This window comes from Nicotiana tomentosiformis, chromosome 2, assembly GCF_000390325.3.
Source record: "Nicotiana tomentosiformis chromosome 2, ASM39032v3, whole genome shotgun sequence".
Taxonomy (NCBI): Eukaryota; Viridiplantae; Streptophyta; class Magnoliopsida; order Solanales; family Solanaceae; genus Nicotiana; species Nicotiana tomentosiformis.
In genome coordinates this window covers 180,380,729-180,397,576 of record NC_090813.1, presented here as the reverse complement: position 1 = coordinate 180,397,576, position 16,848 = coordinate 180,380,729, and the positions used below count along the sequence as shown (strand labels likewise).

The window sequence follows — 16,848 nt, the reverse complement described above, 5'->3', positions numbered from 1 at the left end:
TATATTGTTCGATAAAATGCTCAAATGAGCTGAGACCATGAATATCTTCCTAATAATGGTTCAATTTTGTTATGTCTCAAAATAGATTGGGATAGCTAGAATTTTCTGAACGTTGTAGTAATTTAAGGAAAGCTCAAAGCAAGGTATGTTGGCTAAACTCTTCTCTTAGAATTGAATCCCACGATATTCATGTAAATTATATAAGTCCCGAGTGATTCATTATGAAACTGGCTATTCCAAGTAAGGTTGGGTTGAAAGATATATGTTCAACAAGCATCCCAAATGCTTTATTCATGTTATGTTACCAATTGAGTATGTGTTAAAATATGGGTTGTGCATTAATAATGTTTCAACTTTAAGTCAAGTTCAAATGAAGGCTAATATGCCAAATTTTATGAAATATCTCTATGTGCCTTAGACTCTAAATTGCTCATATGTGTACCTAAAGTCTAGATTGGAAATGTATTATTGTTGATAGCCTATAAAGGTGATTGGAAATGAAATAAGTGAATTGTCATATAAAGTGTGGCGAATATGCAAGAGTGAAAGTTGTATTTGTTGCCAATGGTGCCAATGAAATGAAATGATGTGAGAAAGGTTATGAAATGAGTCTCGACTCAAATGTTTTAAAATGACTTCGAAAATAGAATCGCCTAAAAGATTTCGTACTCAAGTCATGCCATAAGAGGATGTTTTAACAAATACTATGCTTTGTGAGTATTTCCAACGTGTTTTGCGTCCTTACATATTCGTGAGTGGAAATTGTGTATCGCCCCTTGTGGGAAAAAATATATCAAGAATAAATGGTGTGTTATTTGGTGATGATTTAAACTTACACATCAATTGCCAATCATTTTACTCCACTTCTCGGAAAGAAATCTATGGTGCTTAAATTGATCATTTCAAATGAACTTAAAGTTGTGATTTCCGGAATATTATATGTATGTTGATATTTATGATGATGATACATGAAAGGGAAAAAATAAAAGTGTGGAATAACAAATATGGCCACCGTGCCTTGAATAAAGAATCTTGTGAATGGCCAAAAGAGCCAAGGAATTATTGTTGTTATTATTGGTTGAAAATACTAGTGGAGATTTATACAATGTGGAAGATGATGAGGTAAATACATTTGTACCTATGTTATTTTGGTGAATTATTTTCCTTATTTGGGATGAGATTGATGTGATAAAATTATTCCTCTTAATTGGGATAAGATTGATTGATATAAAAGGGTTGATGTCTCGAATAAGACATCCTAGCCGATCGGGTCGTGATTGGACACCATGTCGCACACATGATGGTGATTGTGCTGAAAATTATTATTGAAATTGATATTTTGGTTGATGTCTTCAAATAAGATAGTCTAGCTTATCGGGTCGTGATCGGACTCCGTGTTAACGGCGGTGGTACTGATATTAAGAGTAATTTTGATTGATGTCTTCAAATAAGACAGCCTAGCCGATCGGGTCGTGATCGGACTCCGTGTTAACAACGGTGGTACTGATATTAAGAGTAAATTTGATTGATGTCTTCAAATAAGACAGCCTAGCCGATCGGGTCGTGATCGGACTCCGTATTAAATACGATGGTACTGATATTAAGAGTAATTTTGGTTGATGTCTTCAAATAAGACAGCCTAGCCGATCGGGTCATGATCGGACTCCGTGTTAAAGACGGTGGTACTGATATTGGGAGTAATTGTGGTTGATATCTCTAATGAGATAGCCTAGCCGATCGGGTCGTGATCGGACTCTGTACTGAGAATATAGTGGTACTGGTATTGTGAATAATGGTATTGTGGACAATGGTATATCGATGCTAAATAAATCTCCCAATATGAGATATGGAAATTAATTTGAACACTGTCTTGATCCTAAATTGAGGTTTGATATTGATTAAGGTTTTCATTAATATTATGATAATCTTGTTTGTATTATTTGTCATTCTATTGAGAGGGTGTTTAGTTATACATACTAGTGCTATTCGATAGTATTAACATCCCTTTTGCCGGGAGCGCTGCATCTTTCAATGGATGCAAGTGGTTCCACAATAGGAGACATTGATCAGTGATAGCAGTGCACCTTCTTCCCAGCTGACTTGGTGAGCCCCACTTCCTCCCGGGGTCATGTATCTTTGTACCTTGTGTATTCTGTTTGAGGTATAGGCGGGGCCTTATTGCCGGCATTATCATTGTACTCTTATTTATCCATAAAGGTTCCATAGACATAGTCTGGGTTGTGTATTGGTACTGGAAAAGTCAATATATATATATATATATATATATATATATATATATATATATATATATATATATATATATATATATAATGTTGTGGTTGTATTACTGTCCAATTGAGACTTTAAAAATGACGAAACTATTGGAAATGAATTGGTATTGTAGACGTGAACACCTTTTGTCTAATTTAGGAAAATATGCATTATCTCTATTCGTGGATGAGTTTGGGTAGAATAAAATCTAACAGACTTGCTCGGTCGGGCTCACTCGGTTGAGCATCGGTCGCGCTCCTCGGTTTTGGGGCATGATATAACTCTCCCCAGCATTTTATCCAGTAGAGGTTGACATTGATTAACTGACAATCTTTTTGAACTCAAAGGTACTCATAAGTATCGAAAAGGTAGTTCACCTATTGTAAAGCCAATTTTCTGAATGATCTCTTGCTGCACAGCTATTGAAACTCCGCCAAAATACACACAACTTTTGCTTTGATTTGCAACAAGACCTGAAGCTTTTGAGAAACTCTGGAAACATTCATATAACAATTGTATGGATATCACATCCCCTCGACAGAACAAGAGTAAATCATCTGCAAAACTGAGCTGAATGATTCTCAATTTTTCACACCTAGGATGGTAGTTAAAGTCAGGCTGCTCTTTCAGCTTTTTTAGAGTCCTAGTCAAGTATTCCATTGCTAAAACAAACAGTAATGGTGACATTGGATCGCCTTGTCTTACCCCTCTCTTAGCTGCAAATGGTAAAGTAGGACTTCCATTGATATTTATGGAATATGACACAGTTCTAATACACTCCATAATCCACCCTATAAACTCTTTGGGAAAGCATAGCCCTACAAGCACTTGTTCCAGAAATACCCAGTCAAGGAAGTCATATGCTTTTTGCATGTCGATCTTGATCATACATCTAGGTGAAATCCCTTTCCTACCATATCCCTTTATCAACTCATGGCTAAGTAATATGTTATCTGTCAAGACTCTTCCAGGAACAAAAGCTGCTTGGCTTTCATCTACCAAAGTATTCATCACTTGCATCAATCTACCAGTCAACATTTTGGAGATAATCCTGTACAGATCGAAAAGGTAGTTCACCTATTGTAAAGCCAATTTTCTGAATGATCTCTTGCTGTACAGCTATTGAAACTCCACCAAAATACACACAACTTTTGCTTTGATTTGCAACAAGACCTGAAGCTTTTGAGAAACTCTGGAAACATTCATATAACAATTGTATGGATATCACATCCCCTCGACAGAACAAGAGTAAATCATCTGCAAAACTGAGCTGAATGATTCTCAATTTTTCACACCTAGGATGGTAGTTAAAGTCAGGCTGGTCTTTCAGCTTTTTCAGAATCCTAGTCAAGTATTCCATTGCTAAAACAAACAGTAATGGTGACATTGGATCGCCTTGTCTTACCCCTCTCTTAGCTGCAAATGGTAAAGTAGGACTTCCATTAATATTTATAGAATATGACACAGTTCTAATACACTCCATAATCCACCCTATAAACTCTTTGGTAAAGCATAGCCCTACAAGCACTTGTTCCAGAAATACCCAGTCAAGGAAGTCATATGCTTTTTGCATGTCGATCTTGATCATACATCTAGGTGAAATCCCTTTCCTACCATATCCCTTTATCAACTCATGGCTAAGTAATATGTTATCTGTCAAGACTCTTCCAGGAACAAAAGCTGCCTGGCTTTCATCTACCAAAGTATTCATCACTTGCATCAATCTACCAGTCAACATTTTGGAGATAATCTTGTACAGAATGGTGCAGCATGAAATTGGCATGTATTCTCTAATTGAAGTTGGATTCTTGACTTTGGGTATTAAAGTCACTGCTGTAATGTTGATTGGTTTAAACATTTTTCCTGTATTGAAGAAATCCAGAATTGCACTTACAATCTCTTCACTAGTAATATGCCATGATTCTTTGAAAAAATATGAATTAAAACCATCCCCTCCAGATGCCTTCATGTCATTAATGCCCTTCAATGCTTGAATTACATCCTCTTTTGTAAAAGGAGTTATAAGCTGCATCTGTTGACTTCTTGTAAGGACTGCTCCATTCCTTATCCATCCAGGGTGAATAGCAGGTACACTTTGATTTGCAGTTCCTAATAATTTTTTATAAAACCCAACCACTTCTGCTTCAATCTTCTTTGGATTTGTCATCACATCACCATTACTGTCTATGAGTTTTGTTATCTGATTCTGCACCTTCCTGCCCTTGATGCTAGCAAAGAAATAAGCACTATTTGTATCTCCCAATTACAGCCATTGTACTCTTGATTTCTGTTTATAGATGGATTCCTCAATTTTATCCCATTTCTCAAGTTGTAACAGAAGGTATTTTTCCTCTTCAAACAAACTACTTGGGGTATTAGAAATCTTCATTTTCCTTGTATGTCTTTCAGCTTTTCTCTGATAGTTCTAATCTTCTCTGCAACATTCATAAATTCCTTTGTATTTAACTGTTTCAAAGCTGATCTTACATTTTTTAAATTTTTCCATATAGCTTCCATACTTCCTTCATGCAGTCCCCAGTTATCCTCAACAATCTTCCCAAAATCCGGGTGATCTGCCATACAATTGTAAAATTTGAAAGGCCGCTTCGTTTTATCACAGCTTCCCTCTACCTCAATACCCAATAGAGAGAGATCAGAGAATAGAGAATTCATTATATGCACTTGTAGAGGAGGCATATTGATCATCCAGTTGTCATTTACAATTGCCCTATCAATTCTACAATAAACATGGCCATTTGTCCATGTATATGACTTGCCAACTATTGGTAGCTCTGTCAAACTACAGTCTTCCATCAAAGCTCTGAAATTTTTTATTTCATGGTTTTGCACTTCTCTACCAAGGACTCTATCTTCAGCCCCCAAAATTGCATTGAAATCCCCCATTATCAACCAAGGTCCCATGATTTTCCCCTCCATGTCCCTAAGCATATCCCATAGAGATTTCCTATCTTGCACATTATGTAGCCCATACACTGCTAAAAATTGAAACTCCTTATTGCTATGCAGAACTTTAATAGTTCCATGAAAGATCTAGGCAGATCTCTCCATAACTGTGTAACTTAGAACATTTAGATTCCAAATTACCCATATTCTCCCCTCACATGAAGTTGACACATTATGACACCACTTCCACCCCGGTAGAATCTTCTTTATAATCTTATCAGCTTTTGCTTCATGAATTCTATGCTCACTTATTGCTATCATATTCACCTTATTTTCCTTCATAAACACCCTTAACTCCTTGTGCTTAAACACTTTGTTGAAACCCCTTACATTCTATGTGATTATCATATTGATATTGTGGTATTATTTTGTGGTAACACCTCTACTTGAACTATATTCAGCTATTCCATTTCCTCTTAGATTTTGCTCTTGCCATGCTTCTACTAATGTATTAAACCCATTCAGAACTGTGATGTGCTGCCCAGATATTGGTAATTTCTACCCTTTTGCTGCTGATTTACTCTTCACTTGTTGCCACATATCTCCACCCTCCATCGTTTGATCTTTTACGCTTTGGGTCTCATTATTCTTTACTAGTATGTCCTTTTGATGTAGGTTTTGTATTTTACTTTCAATGTTAATAGGCTTCCATTCTGTCCTCTGCCTTGAGATTTTCATGTGTTGTTGTTGGCCTATCTTCGTCTCCACCCCTGCTATATGGACCTGCTGTTGTTGACAATTATGGCCAATTTGCATACATCTTGAGCAATAAGTTGGCTTCCAGTCATACCATACTTCCTACTCAATCATTTTGCCTTTTGGATCTTTAATTTTGGTTACATTTGGGAGCTCCTTGGTTACATCTATCTCTACCAGAAACCGTGCACATGAAATTCTCTCTGCATTCGAGGTACATGCATCAACATATATGGGTTGGCCTAAACCACTCCCAATTCTGCTCAACGCATTTGCACTCCAACAACTCAAAGGTAGGTTAGGCAATTTTATCCAAATGGAAATTGTTTTCAGATCTTCAGCATCAAAATCAAAATCAGCAGTCTAGGCCTTGATAATGTGTAACAACCCGACTTGTCATTTTAAGAATATATGCCTCGTTCAGTGACTTAAGGTCTCGAGTAGCTTTGCAATATGTATTATGACCCACGGGTATGGTCGAGTTTGATTTACTGAAGATTCGGAATTAAATTAAAAGAACAATCCTTATTTAGAAGCTTAAATTGAAAGAGTTGATCGGAGAGTTGACATTTGAGCAAATGACTCTGGAATGGAATTTTGATGTTGTCAATAGCTCCGTATGGTGATTATGGACTTAGGAGCATGTCCGAAAAATTATTTGGAGGTCTGTAGTGGAATTAGGCTTGAAATGGCGAAAGATAAAATTTTGAAAAGTTTGACCGGGGGGTTGACTTTTTGATATCGGGGACGGAATCCGATTCTAAAAATTTGGAATAGGTCATTTATGTCATTTATGACTTGTGTGCAAAATTTGATATCATTCCAAATTGATTTGACGTGTTTCGGCACAAGATATAGAATTTGAAAGTTTAAAGTTCATAGATTTTTTATTTGAAGTGCGATTCATCGTTTTGATGTTGTTCGATGCAATTTGAGGCCTCGGGCAAGTTCTTAATGTGTTATGGGACTGGTTGGTATGTTTGGTTGAGGTCCCGGGGGCCTCGGATGTGTTTCGGGATGGTTTCAGATCATTTGGAATTGTTTTGGAATTGCTGATTCTGGAGTCTGGTTTCCTTCTTCGCGAACGCGAAGGAAGTCCCGCGTTCGCGAAGAAGAAATTTTGGGGGTGCTGGATTTGACCTTCGCGAACACGAAGCAGTGGACACGAACGCGAGGCAAGGTCTGGTCAAGCTTACACGAATGCGATGTAGTGGTCGCGAACGCGAAAAAGGTAGGGGAGCCGGGACCTTGAGCCATTAACCCTTCGCGAACGCGAAGCTGTGAATGGTCAGGCTTTCGCGAACGTGACACTGGTCACGCGAACGCGAAGAATAAAAGCCTGGGCAGTGAGTTTAAGTTCTGAAAATGGGACTTCGTCCCATTTTCTATTTTTGACGGATTGGAGCTCGGGATGAGGCGATTTTGGGAGATTTTTAGAGGAAACAACGGGGTAAGTGTTCCTAACTCAATATTGGTTAAATTACCCGAATCCATTGTTGTTTTTAACATTTAATCGGTGAATTAAATTGGAAAAATTGTGAAAACCCTCTTGGTTCAATTTAAGATTTGGAGGTCGAGTTGTTATCGGAATTGGATAAAATTGGTATGGTGGAACTTGTATCGGAATGGGCATTCATATTTTGTAACTTTTGTCGAGTTCTGGGACATGGGCCCCACTGGCGATTTTTGGGTTAAATTTTGAATTTTTGTTGAAAATTTGTATTTTCATATTGAATTTATTCCTATAATTTGTGTTGATTGAATCTAATTAATTATGACTAGATTCGAGTCGATCGGAGTCGGAAAATAGAGGAAAGGGCATACTACTTGACTGATTGAGCGCAGTTGAGGTAAGTGTCTTGCTTAGCCTCGAGTGGGGGAAATACCCCTTAGTCATTGAGTATTATGTGCAAATTGTGTAAATTGAAAATCATGTACGCGAGATGATGAGTACGTACTTGGTTTATATGTGCAAATTTCGTTGATTAAAATCCTTAGACGCCCTTATATATTAAGTTGGAAATTATTGGCACTTATTAAAACCTCTATTTGTGCACATTATGGCTGAGCCACGGGCTCCTTATTGTGGAAAATGATGTATTGTTGGTTTCCGTAGCAAGTTAAAATATTTGAGCACTTGATGAGCCATTTATGATATGTGAGCACTTAAGGTGCAGTTGTTGAAGTCATATTTTCTTTGGGACTACGGAACGGTATTCCGGGAGATCCCCCTGCCCTGCATATTTACTTTGGGACTACAGAACGGTATTCCGGGAGATCCCCCTCCCTTGAATATTTACTTTGGGACTACGGAACGGTATTCCGGGAGATCCCCCTGCCCTGTATATTTACTTTAAAACTACGGAACGGTATTCTGAGAGATCCCCTTGCCCTGCATATTTACTTTAGGACTACAGAACGGTATTCCGGGAGATCCCCCTGCCCTACATATTTAGTTTGGGACTACGGAACGGTATTCCTGGAGATCCCCATGCCCTGCATATTTACTTTGGGACTACAAAACGGTATTCCGGGAGATCCCCCCTGTCTTGCATATTTACTTTTGGGACTACGAGGCGGTACCTCGGGAATGCCCTTTGTTGATATTTTTCTATGGATGCACTTGCCTTTGGTTATTTTGTTTTTCCGTGATATGTAAATTCTTGTGTTCTTCCGTGATGTATTATTTGATTTTATTGTGTGTTTGTATTCCTTGTTGTAATGTGTTGGCTTTGGCTCTTGTACGAGACTCTGAGGATTTGTGTTTCTAGTTTTTACAAATTTTTATGGTGAAGTTGTTTTGAATAAAAGAAATTGTTGTACGCTTTCATTCTTATAAGTTTCACATCCAAATCAGCAACTATCAGGTGTTTCGTTTTTATTAAAATGTTATTTTCTCCGCCCAAATGATTTCTAAAATAAATTCATTTTTTTGTTGATTTTCTACTTTATTTAAGAATTTTAAACTTACCTTATTGGGAATAAATTGATCATGTGGATTTTATATACCAATATTATTGGCACGTGAGTAGTCCATACAGTTGTGATAGAAATATGGGCACGAGGTGCCGTGAAAAAATAAAGGTGGGTTGAGACCCGTATTTGATGATTATGAAATGAGGTGTCGTAGGGTGACTTTTAAATTGAAGAATTATATTTTTAAAGATATTTATTTGAAAGAGTTTTATATTCGAAGGATACTTATTTGAAGAAATATATATTTGGAGGGTATTTTATTTGAAGGGTTATTATGTGAAAGACTTGTTTAATAAATTATACTTGTGTTCTTTCTTATTTGTCGGATTAATAATTGTGGTGTTCTTGTTGCCTTACTGTTTATATCACAGCTATTTGTTCTCGATTATTTTAGTATGACACAGGTTATTTTACTAGTGAGTATCTCGAATGTACCTCGTCACTACTCCACTGAGGTTAGTCTTGATACTTACTGGGCACCACTGTGGTGTGCTCATTCTACACTTCTGTACATTTTTGTGCCGATCCAGGTATTGTTCGTTAGTAGTTGTGCGGGTCGTTGCTGTGGAGACTCAAGGTAAACCTGCTATTGCGTTCGCAAGCTTCGGAGTCACTTTCAAGTTTTTATTTTGCACTTTTTATTCTTATTTCTGGACAGTTGTATTTAGAAGATTTCTAGCAAACACTTTGTAGATCTTATGACTTGTACTACCAGGTTTTGGGACTCGTAAAGTTTAAGATATTTCTATTTCAAATTGTTAGATGTTGCTTCAATTAATGTTAGGCTTACCTAGTCCCTAAGACTAGGTGCCATCACGACATCTGTGGTGGCATTTTGGGTCGTGACAAGTTGGTATCAGAGCTTTAGGTTCATAGGTGCTACGAGTCATAAGCGAGTTTAGTAGAGTCTTGCGGATCGGTACAGAGACATCTGTACTTATCTTCGAGAGGTTACGGAATTATTAGGATAATCTCACTTCTTTTATTCCATCGTGCGAGTTCATTGATCTTGAAGTTTGAACTTTTATCATTCCATGCTCTCACAGATGGTGAGGACACGAGCTGCAGTTGCTGATAATGTTACCCCTGGAGCGGATGTCTCTATGGGCAGAGGCCGATGAGGAGCACGTGTCGCTGCCATAGTAACTCTAGAGCAGCAAGTTCACATTGGTCAGGTTCCGGGTATAGTACCAAGTACAACCTATTATTCTGGTTCGGTCTGAGGTCAGGCCTGAGGCATCAGAAAAAGAACAAAAGAGACTTGAAAGGTTTAAAAGGTATAGTCTACCTACTTTCAGTGGCACAACTACCGAGGATGCCCAGGGATTTCTAGAAAATTATCACCGTATTCTCCGCACCGTGGGTATTGTGGAGGTGAGCAGAGTTGAATTTACTATATTTCAACTGTCAGGCACAACATATCAGTGGAGGAAAATCTATGAAGAAGGTAGACCAGCCGATGCAATGCCACCAACTTGGGCTCAATTTTCGGAAATGTTCTTGAAAGAGTTTGTTCCCCAGACTCTCCGAGATGTGTGGGGCACAGAGTTTGAACGGTTACGTCAGGGCACTATGACATCATCAGAATATGCTATCAGGTTCAGTAAGTTAGCCCGTCATGCACCTATCTTAGTTCCTACAATTAGAGAACGGGTCCGCAGATTCATTGAGGGGCTCGATTATGATATTAAAATATGCATGGCTCAAGAGTTGCAAACTGATACTCCATTTCAACAAGTAGTGGAGACTACAAGGAAGATTGAGGGTGTTTTAGGCGAGGAAAAGGAGTCTAAAGAGGCCAAAAGGTCTAGAAGATTTGGAGGGTTCAATGGAATTTACTCTTCAGCTAGGACCCATTATAGCGGAGGCTCGAGCAGTCAGCCAGATCAGTCCGCACATCAGATTACTCGGAGTGCTCCAATTTTACAGTGCACCACCGATACGAGATTCTTACAGTGGGTATTCCAGTTATCCGGCAAGACTCAGTACGAGCAGTCGCGACCTCATAGGGGTTGTTATGAGTGTGGTGATACTAGGCATATCATGAGAGATTGTCCCAGACTTGGAAGGGGTGGATTTTATAAGAACACTCCAGCTACAAGCTTTATTCTAGCTGATACTCCACGTGCACAGTCAGCTAGAGGTGGAGGATAGGAGGGTAGTGGGCACCTAAGAGGTGGAGGCCCGACTCATTGATATAATCGCTATGATTTGGCTGAGGCCAACACACCAGATGGTGTTGTCACATGTACGATCCTGATTCTATTATAAAAGGATATTTTCCTTAAATTGATTCGATTATGAATATTGAGGCGAGTCATCCTATTATGCTCCACTTATGGGTGAGCTTCGAAAATTTATGACCCACTTATATGTTTATCCCTGTTCGGAGATTTGAAGGTGTGAGCCCGTGTGTGTCATTTATTTTTGTACATCATTGAGGGTTATAAGTCCAAAAGCAATTTTTTGTTATTCATTACAGTGGGTTTAATATGTTTCGGAATAATTGATTCCAATTTTTATGAATTATATGCCCTACCGGTATGAGGGTTCATTATGTGTTGTGAAACCTGTTTATGAAATATATTGAAAAGAAGAAAGAAAGGAAATTGAAAATTTCAGTTGGCCCAATGTGCAAAATACTTGTGATTCAGAGTTGAGGATGGGATCCTCGCATTTTTATATGATGTGAAATATTTAAAGCGGGCTACAAGCCATGGTGGAATTTATATAAGGACGAGGTCCTTGTGGTGAAATATTTATTAGTTTAAATTCTCCCTTTGTGAAATTTAATTTGTACAATAGTATTAATAGGGAGTCATGCATGTTAGGCTTATTTGATAATTCTTTTATATTTTCTGTTCATATTCAGCTATTTTCGTGTTGTAAACATTGAGTTTTAGCCTATGAGGTGAGTGTACATATGGCGTTGAATGTGACTCATTAATCAGAGTAAGTAATCATGAGGTCTTCATGCCTCACATTCTGTTGTCAGTGTTGTGAAAATTTGAAATGAGGTGGTGGTTAGTATGAGATTAATTGATGATGCTGAAATTAATTATGAACAGTTTTTAAGACCAGAGATGTGGTGATGAGCATACATATGATATGCTTCATGTCCTGATATCATTATGGTAATGCAGTGCTTGTGATGCCAAAATTAGTGTTATTGATATATACCCTGTAGTATTTTGTTGGGTTGTGGATGTGTCGTTAGGAGTTGTTTTGGTGTTACTCTGGCAGGTGGATAGGCCTATTTACAGGGGAGACTCTGCCAAAATTTCTGAAAAATTTGGGAGTTAGTAAAATTTGGGGGAGTGAGATTCGCAAAAGGAGAGATAAGTTATGTTATGTGTTTGGGGGCGAATGATCCTAAGCGGGGGAGAATGTAACACCCTAGAAATTTTTAAGTATGTCAACACTATCAAGAAAGTTGATGTGTGCGTAGGCACGAATTGCTATAGCCAGTTGAGACTAATACCGTGCGTTGTCGTGAAAAAATATCAGGACTTTTGAAAATGTTTGGAGTGTCAGAAATTGGTCTTAAAGTTTACAAATATGGATAAAAGAAATAATCTCAATTGAGATGGAGTTGTCGATCTTATCTCAAATGCGGTAACGGGGGATCAACCGTGAGTATATGTGTAAAAGTAAAATCATCAATTTGGTAACCTCAGAATAATTCATAGCACGTTCGAGGACGAACGTTTGTTTAAGAGGTAGAGAATATAACAACCCGACTTGTCATTTTAAGAATTTATGTCCCGTTCAGTGACTTAAGGTCTCGAGTATCTTCGCAATATGTATTATGACCCGCGGGTGTGGTCGAGTTTGATTTACTGAAGATTCGGAATTAAATTAAAAGAACAATCCTTATTTAGAAGCTTAAATGGAAAGAGTTGACCGGAGAGTTGACTTTTGAGCAAACGTCTCCGGAATGGAATTTTGATGTTGTCAATAGCTCCGTATGGTGGTTATGGACTTAGGAGCGTGTCCGAAAAATTATTTGGAGGTCTGTAGTGGAATTAGGCTTGAAATGGCGAAAGATGAAATTTTGGAAAGTTTGACCAGGGGGTTAACTTTTTGATATTGAGGACGGAATCCGATTTTGGAAATTTGAAATGGGTCCGTTATGTCATTTATGACTTGTGTGCAAAATTTAAAGTCATTCCGAATTGATTTGACGTGTTTCGGCACAAGATATAGAATTTGAAAGTTCAAAGTTCATAGATTTTTGATTTGAAGTGAGATTCGTCGTTTTGATGTTGTTCGATGCGATTTGAGTCCTCGAGCAAGTTCTTAATGTGTTATGGGACTGGTTGGTATGATTGGTTGAGGTCCCGGGGGCCTCAGGTGTGTTTCGGGGTGGTTTCAGATCATTTGGAGTTGTTTTGGAACTGCTGATTATGGAGTCTGGTTTCCTTCTTTGCGAACGCGAAGGAAGTCCCGCGTTCACGAAGAAGAAATTTTGGGGGTGCTGGATTTGACCTTCGAGAACGTGAAGCAGTGGATACGAACGCGAGGCAAGGTCTGGTCAAACTTACGCGAACGCGAAGCTTGGACTGCGAACGCAAAGAAGGAGGTCAGTTGGCTACCGCAAACGCGAGAGCTTGAACGCAAACACGATGCTGTGCATGGTTAGGCTTTCGCGAACGCGGAGAAGAAAAGTCTGGGCAGTGAGTTTAAGTTCTGAAAATGGGACTTCGTCCCATTTGCTATTTTTGACGGATTAGAGCTCGGGATGATGCTATATTTGGGATATTTTCAGAGGAAATAACGGGGGTAAGTGTTCTTAACTCAATATTGGTTTAGTTACCCGAATCCAAGGTTGTTTTTAACATTTAATCGGTGAATTAAGTTGGAAACATTGTGAAAACCCTCTTGGTTCAATTTAAGATTTGGAGGTCGAGATGTTATCGGAATTGGATAAAATTGGTATGGTTGAACTCGTATCCGAATAAGCGTTCATATGTTGTAATATTTGCCGGGTTCCGAAATGTGAGCCCCACGGGCGATTTTTGGGTTTAATTTTGGATTTTTGTCGAAAATTTATATTTTCATATGGAATTTATTCCTATAATTTGTATTGATTGAATCTAATTAATTATGACTAGATTCGAGTCGATTTGAGTCGGAAAATCGAAGAGAGGGCATACTACTTGACTGATTGAGCGTAGTTGAGGTAAGTGTCTTGCTTAACCTCGAGTGGGGGAAATACCCTTTAGTCATTGAGTATTATGTGCAAATTGTATAAATTGAAAATCATGTACGCGAGATGACGAGTACGTACTTGGTTTATATGTGCAAATTTCGTTGATTAAAATCCTTAGACGCCCTTATATATTAAGTTGGAAATTATTGGCACTTATTAAATCCTCTATTTGTCATGCCTAGCTCCCTATTTGTTGAAATTGTTTTTCTATGATTATTTGATGTGATTGCCACCTTGAATTTATGTGAAATATTATTTTTTGAGTTGTTCACTCCCGGATATTTTTGTTAAGATTTTTGTGCACATTATGGTCGAGCCATGGGCTCCTTATTGTGAAAAATAATGTATTGTTGGTTTCCGTAGCAAGTTGAAATATTTGAGCACTTGATGAGCCATTTATGATATGTGAGCACTTGATGTGCAGTTGTTGAAATCATATTTACTTTGAGACTACGAAATGATATTCCGGGAGATCCCCCTGCCCCGCATATTTACTTTGGGACTACAGAACGGTATTCCGGGAGATCCCCTTGCCGTTCATATTTACTTTAGGACTACAGAACGGTATTCCGGGAGATCCCCCTGCCCTGCATATTTACTTTGGGACTACGGAACGGTATTCCTGGAGATCCCCATGCCCTGCATATTTACTTTGGGACTACAGAACGGTATTCCGGGAGATCCCCCCTGTCTTGCATATTTACTTTTGGGACTACGAGGCGATACCTCGGGAGTGCCCTTTGTTGATGTTTTTCTATGGATGCACTTGCCTTTGGTTATTTTATTTTTCCGTGATATGTAAATTCTTGTGTTCTTCCGTGATGTATTATTTGATTTTATTGTGTGTTTGTATTCCTAGTTGTAATGTGTTGGCTTTGGGTCTTGTACGAGACTCTGGGGATTTGTGTTTCTAGTTTTTACTAATTTTTAAGGTTAAGTTATTTTGAATAAAAGAAATTATTGTACGCTTTAATTCTTATAAGTTTCACATCCAAATCAGCAACTATCAGGTGTTTCGTTTTTATTGAAATATTATTTTCTCCGCCCAAATAATTTCAAAAATAAATTCATTCTTTTGTTGATTTCCTACTTGATTTAAAAATTTTAAACTTACCTTATTGAGAATAAATTGATCATGTGGATCTTATATACATTGATATTATTGGCACGTGAGTAGTCCGTGCAGTTGTGATAGAAATATGGGCACGAGGTGCCATGGAAATATAAAGGTGGGTTGAGACCCGTATTTGATGATTATGAAATGAGGTGTGGTAGGGTGACTTTTAAATTGAAGAATTATATTTTTAAAGATATTTATTTGAAAAAATTTTATATTCGAAGGATACTTATTTGAAGAAATATATATTTGGAGGGTATTTTATTTGAAGGGTTATTATGTGAAATACTTGTTTAATTAGTTGTACTTGTGTTCTTTCTTATTTGTCGGAGTAATAATTCTGGTGTTCTTGCTGCCTTACTGTTTATATCATTTCTATTTGTTCTCGATTATTTTAGTATGACACATGTTATTTGACGAGTGAGTGTCTGGACTGTACCTTGTCACTACTCCACTGAAGTTAGTCTTGATACTTACTGGGCGCCACTGTGGTGTGCTCATTCTACACTTCTGCATATTTTTGTGCAGATCTGGGTATTGTTCGTTAGTAGCTACGCGGGTCGTTGCTGTAGAGACTCAAGGTAAACCTGCTGCTGCGTTCGCAGGCTTCGGAGTCACCTTCAAGTTTTTATTTTTCACTGTTTATTCTTATTTCTGGACAGTTGTAATTAGAAACTTTCTAGCAAACACTCTGTAGAGCTTATGACTTGTACTACCGGATTTTGAGAATGGTAAAGTTTAAGATATTTCTATTTCAAATTGTTAGATGTTATTTAAATAATGTTATTTCAATTAATGTTAGGCTTACCTAGTCCCTAAGACTAGGTGCCATCACGACGTCTATGGTGGGATTTTGAGTCATGACATAATGACTGGTCGATAGTTCAACATATGAGGCCCTGAGTACATCACCAAATTTCTTTCTTCCAAACATGAAAAATTGATCACAAAATACCCTGCATTGTGGTAAATTACTTTTGGTTTTGCTGAGAAATTCCCCTGTGTTGCTAGAAATCTCTCCATAGCCCCAATTGTAGGTGAACCACCAATAACATATGTTATTGTAGCATATTTCCATTTGTCAATCTCACTATCTATATCCTCTTGTACCAATTCCACAATCATCTCACCCTCAACAATTGTAGTAGGTATATAAGTCAGATCCATACCTCGCGCTGCCATTTTTTTTCTCCTCAAATAGCGCCGACCATGCCTTCCTTGCTGGTTGTTCTGGTTCCAGTTGTAATTTACGCTGTGCACCTCCATTCTGATCTACTGTTTCATTGACTTTGTCACTTTGATCTTGCTTCGATTGTGGATTTGCAACCTTAGTCTACTTCTGCCCTGGTTCCTTTGAGCTTAGATCAGTCTGCATGTGTACCAGAGTTATCCATGTAGTTGCTGGGGTTTTGATACCTTCACTGCGCACACGTAGGGTTGGCCAAATCTCCAAATTAGTTGTTGCATGTTCCTTTCCTTTAGTGCCTGTAATTTTCTCAATCATTTTCCTTGCATTAGTGGCGTTATTACTCTCATTGACCCTTATTTTGGTCGATAAGCTAGAAGCGTTGCCTTCGGTTGCTAGGGGCTTTGGTGTTACCATACGTAAAGG

At 38.1% G+C, this 16,848-nt stretch overlaps 1 protein-coding gene across 1 annotated transcript; it reads right to left on the bottom strand.

Moving 5' to 3' along the window:
* Nucleotides 1–4,656: 4,656 nt before the first annotated feature.
* On the bottom strand, nucleotides 4,657–16,502 carry LOC138906191 (uncharacterized). The gene is made up of 2 exons (XM_070194717.1): nucleotides 16,192–16,502; nucleotides 4,657–5,290 (listed from the first exon to the last, which is right to left on the bottom strand). Exons 1-2 carry the CDS (start codon nucleotides 16,500–16,502, stop codon nucleotides 4,657–4,659), a joined length of 945 nt encoding a protein of 314 aa, XP_070050818.1.
* Between the last annotated feature and the right edge of the window lie 346 nt (nucleotides 16,503–16,848).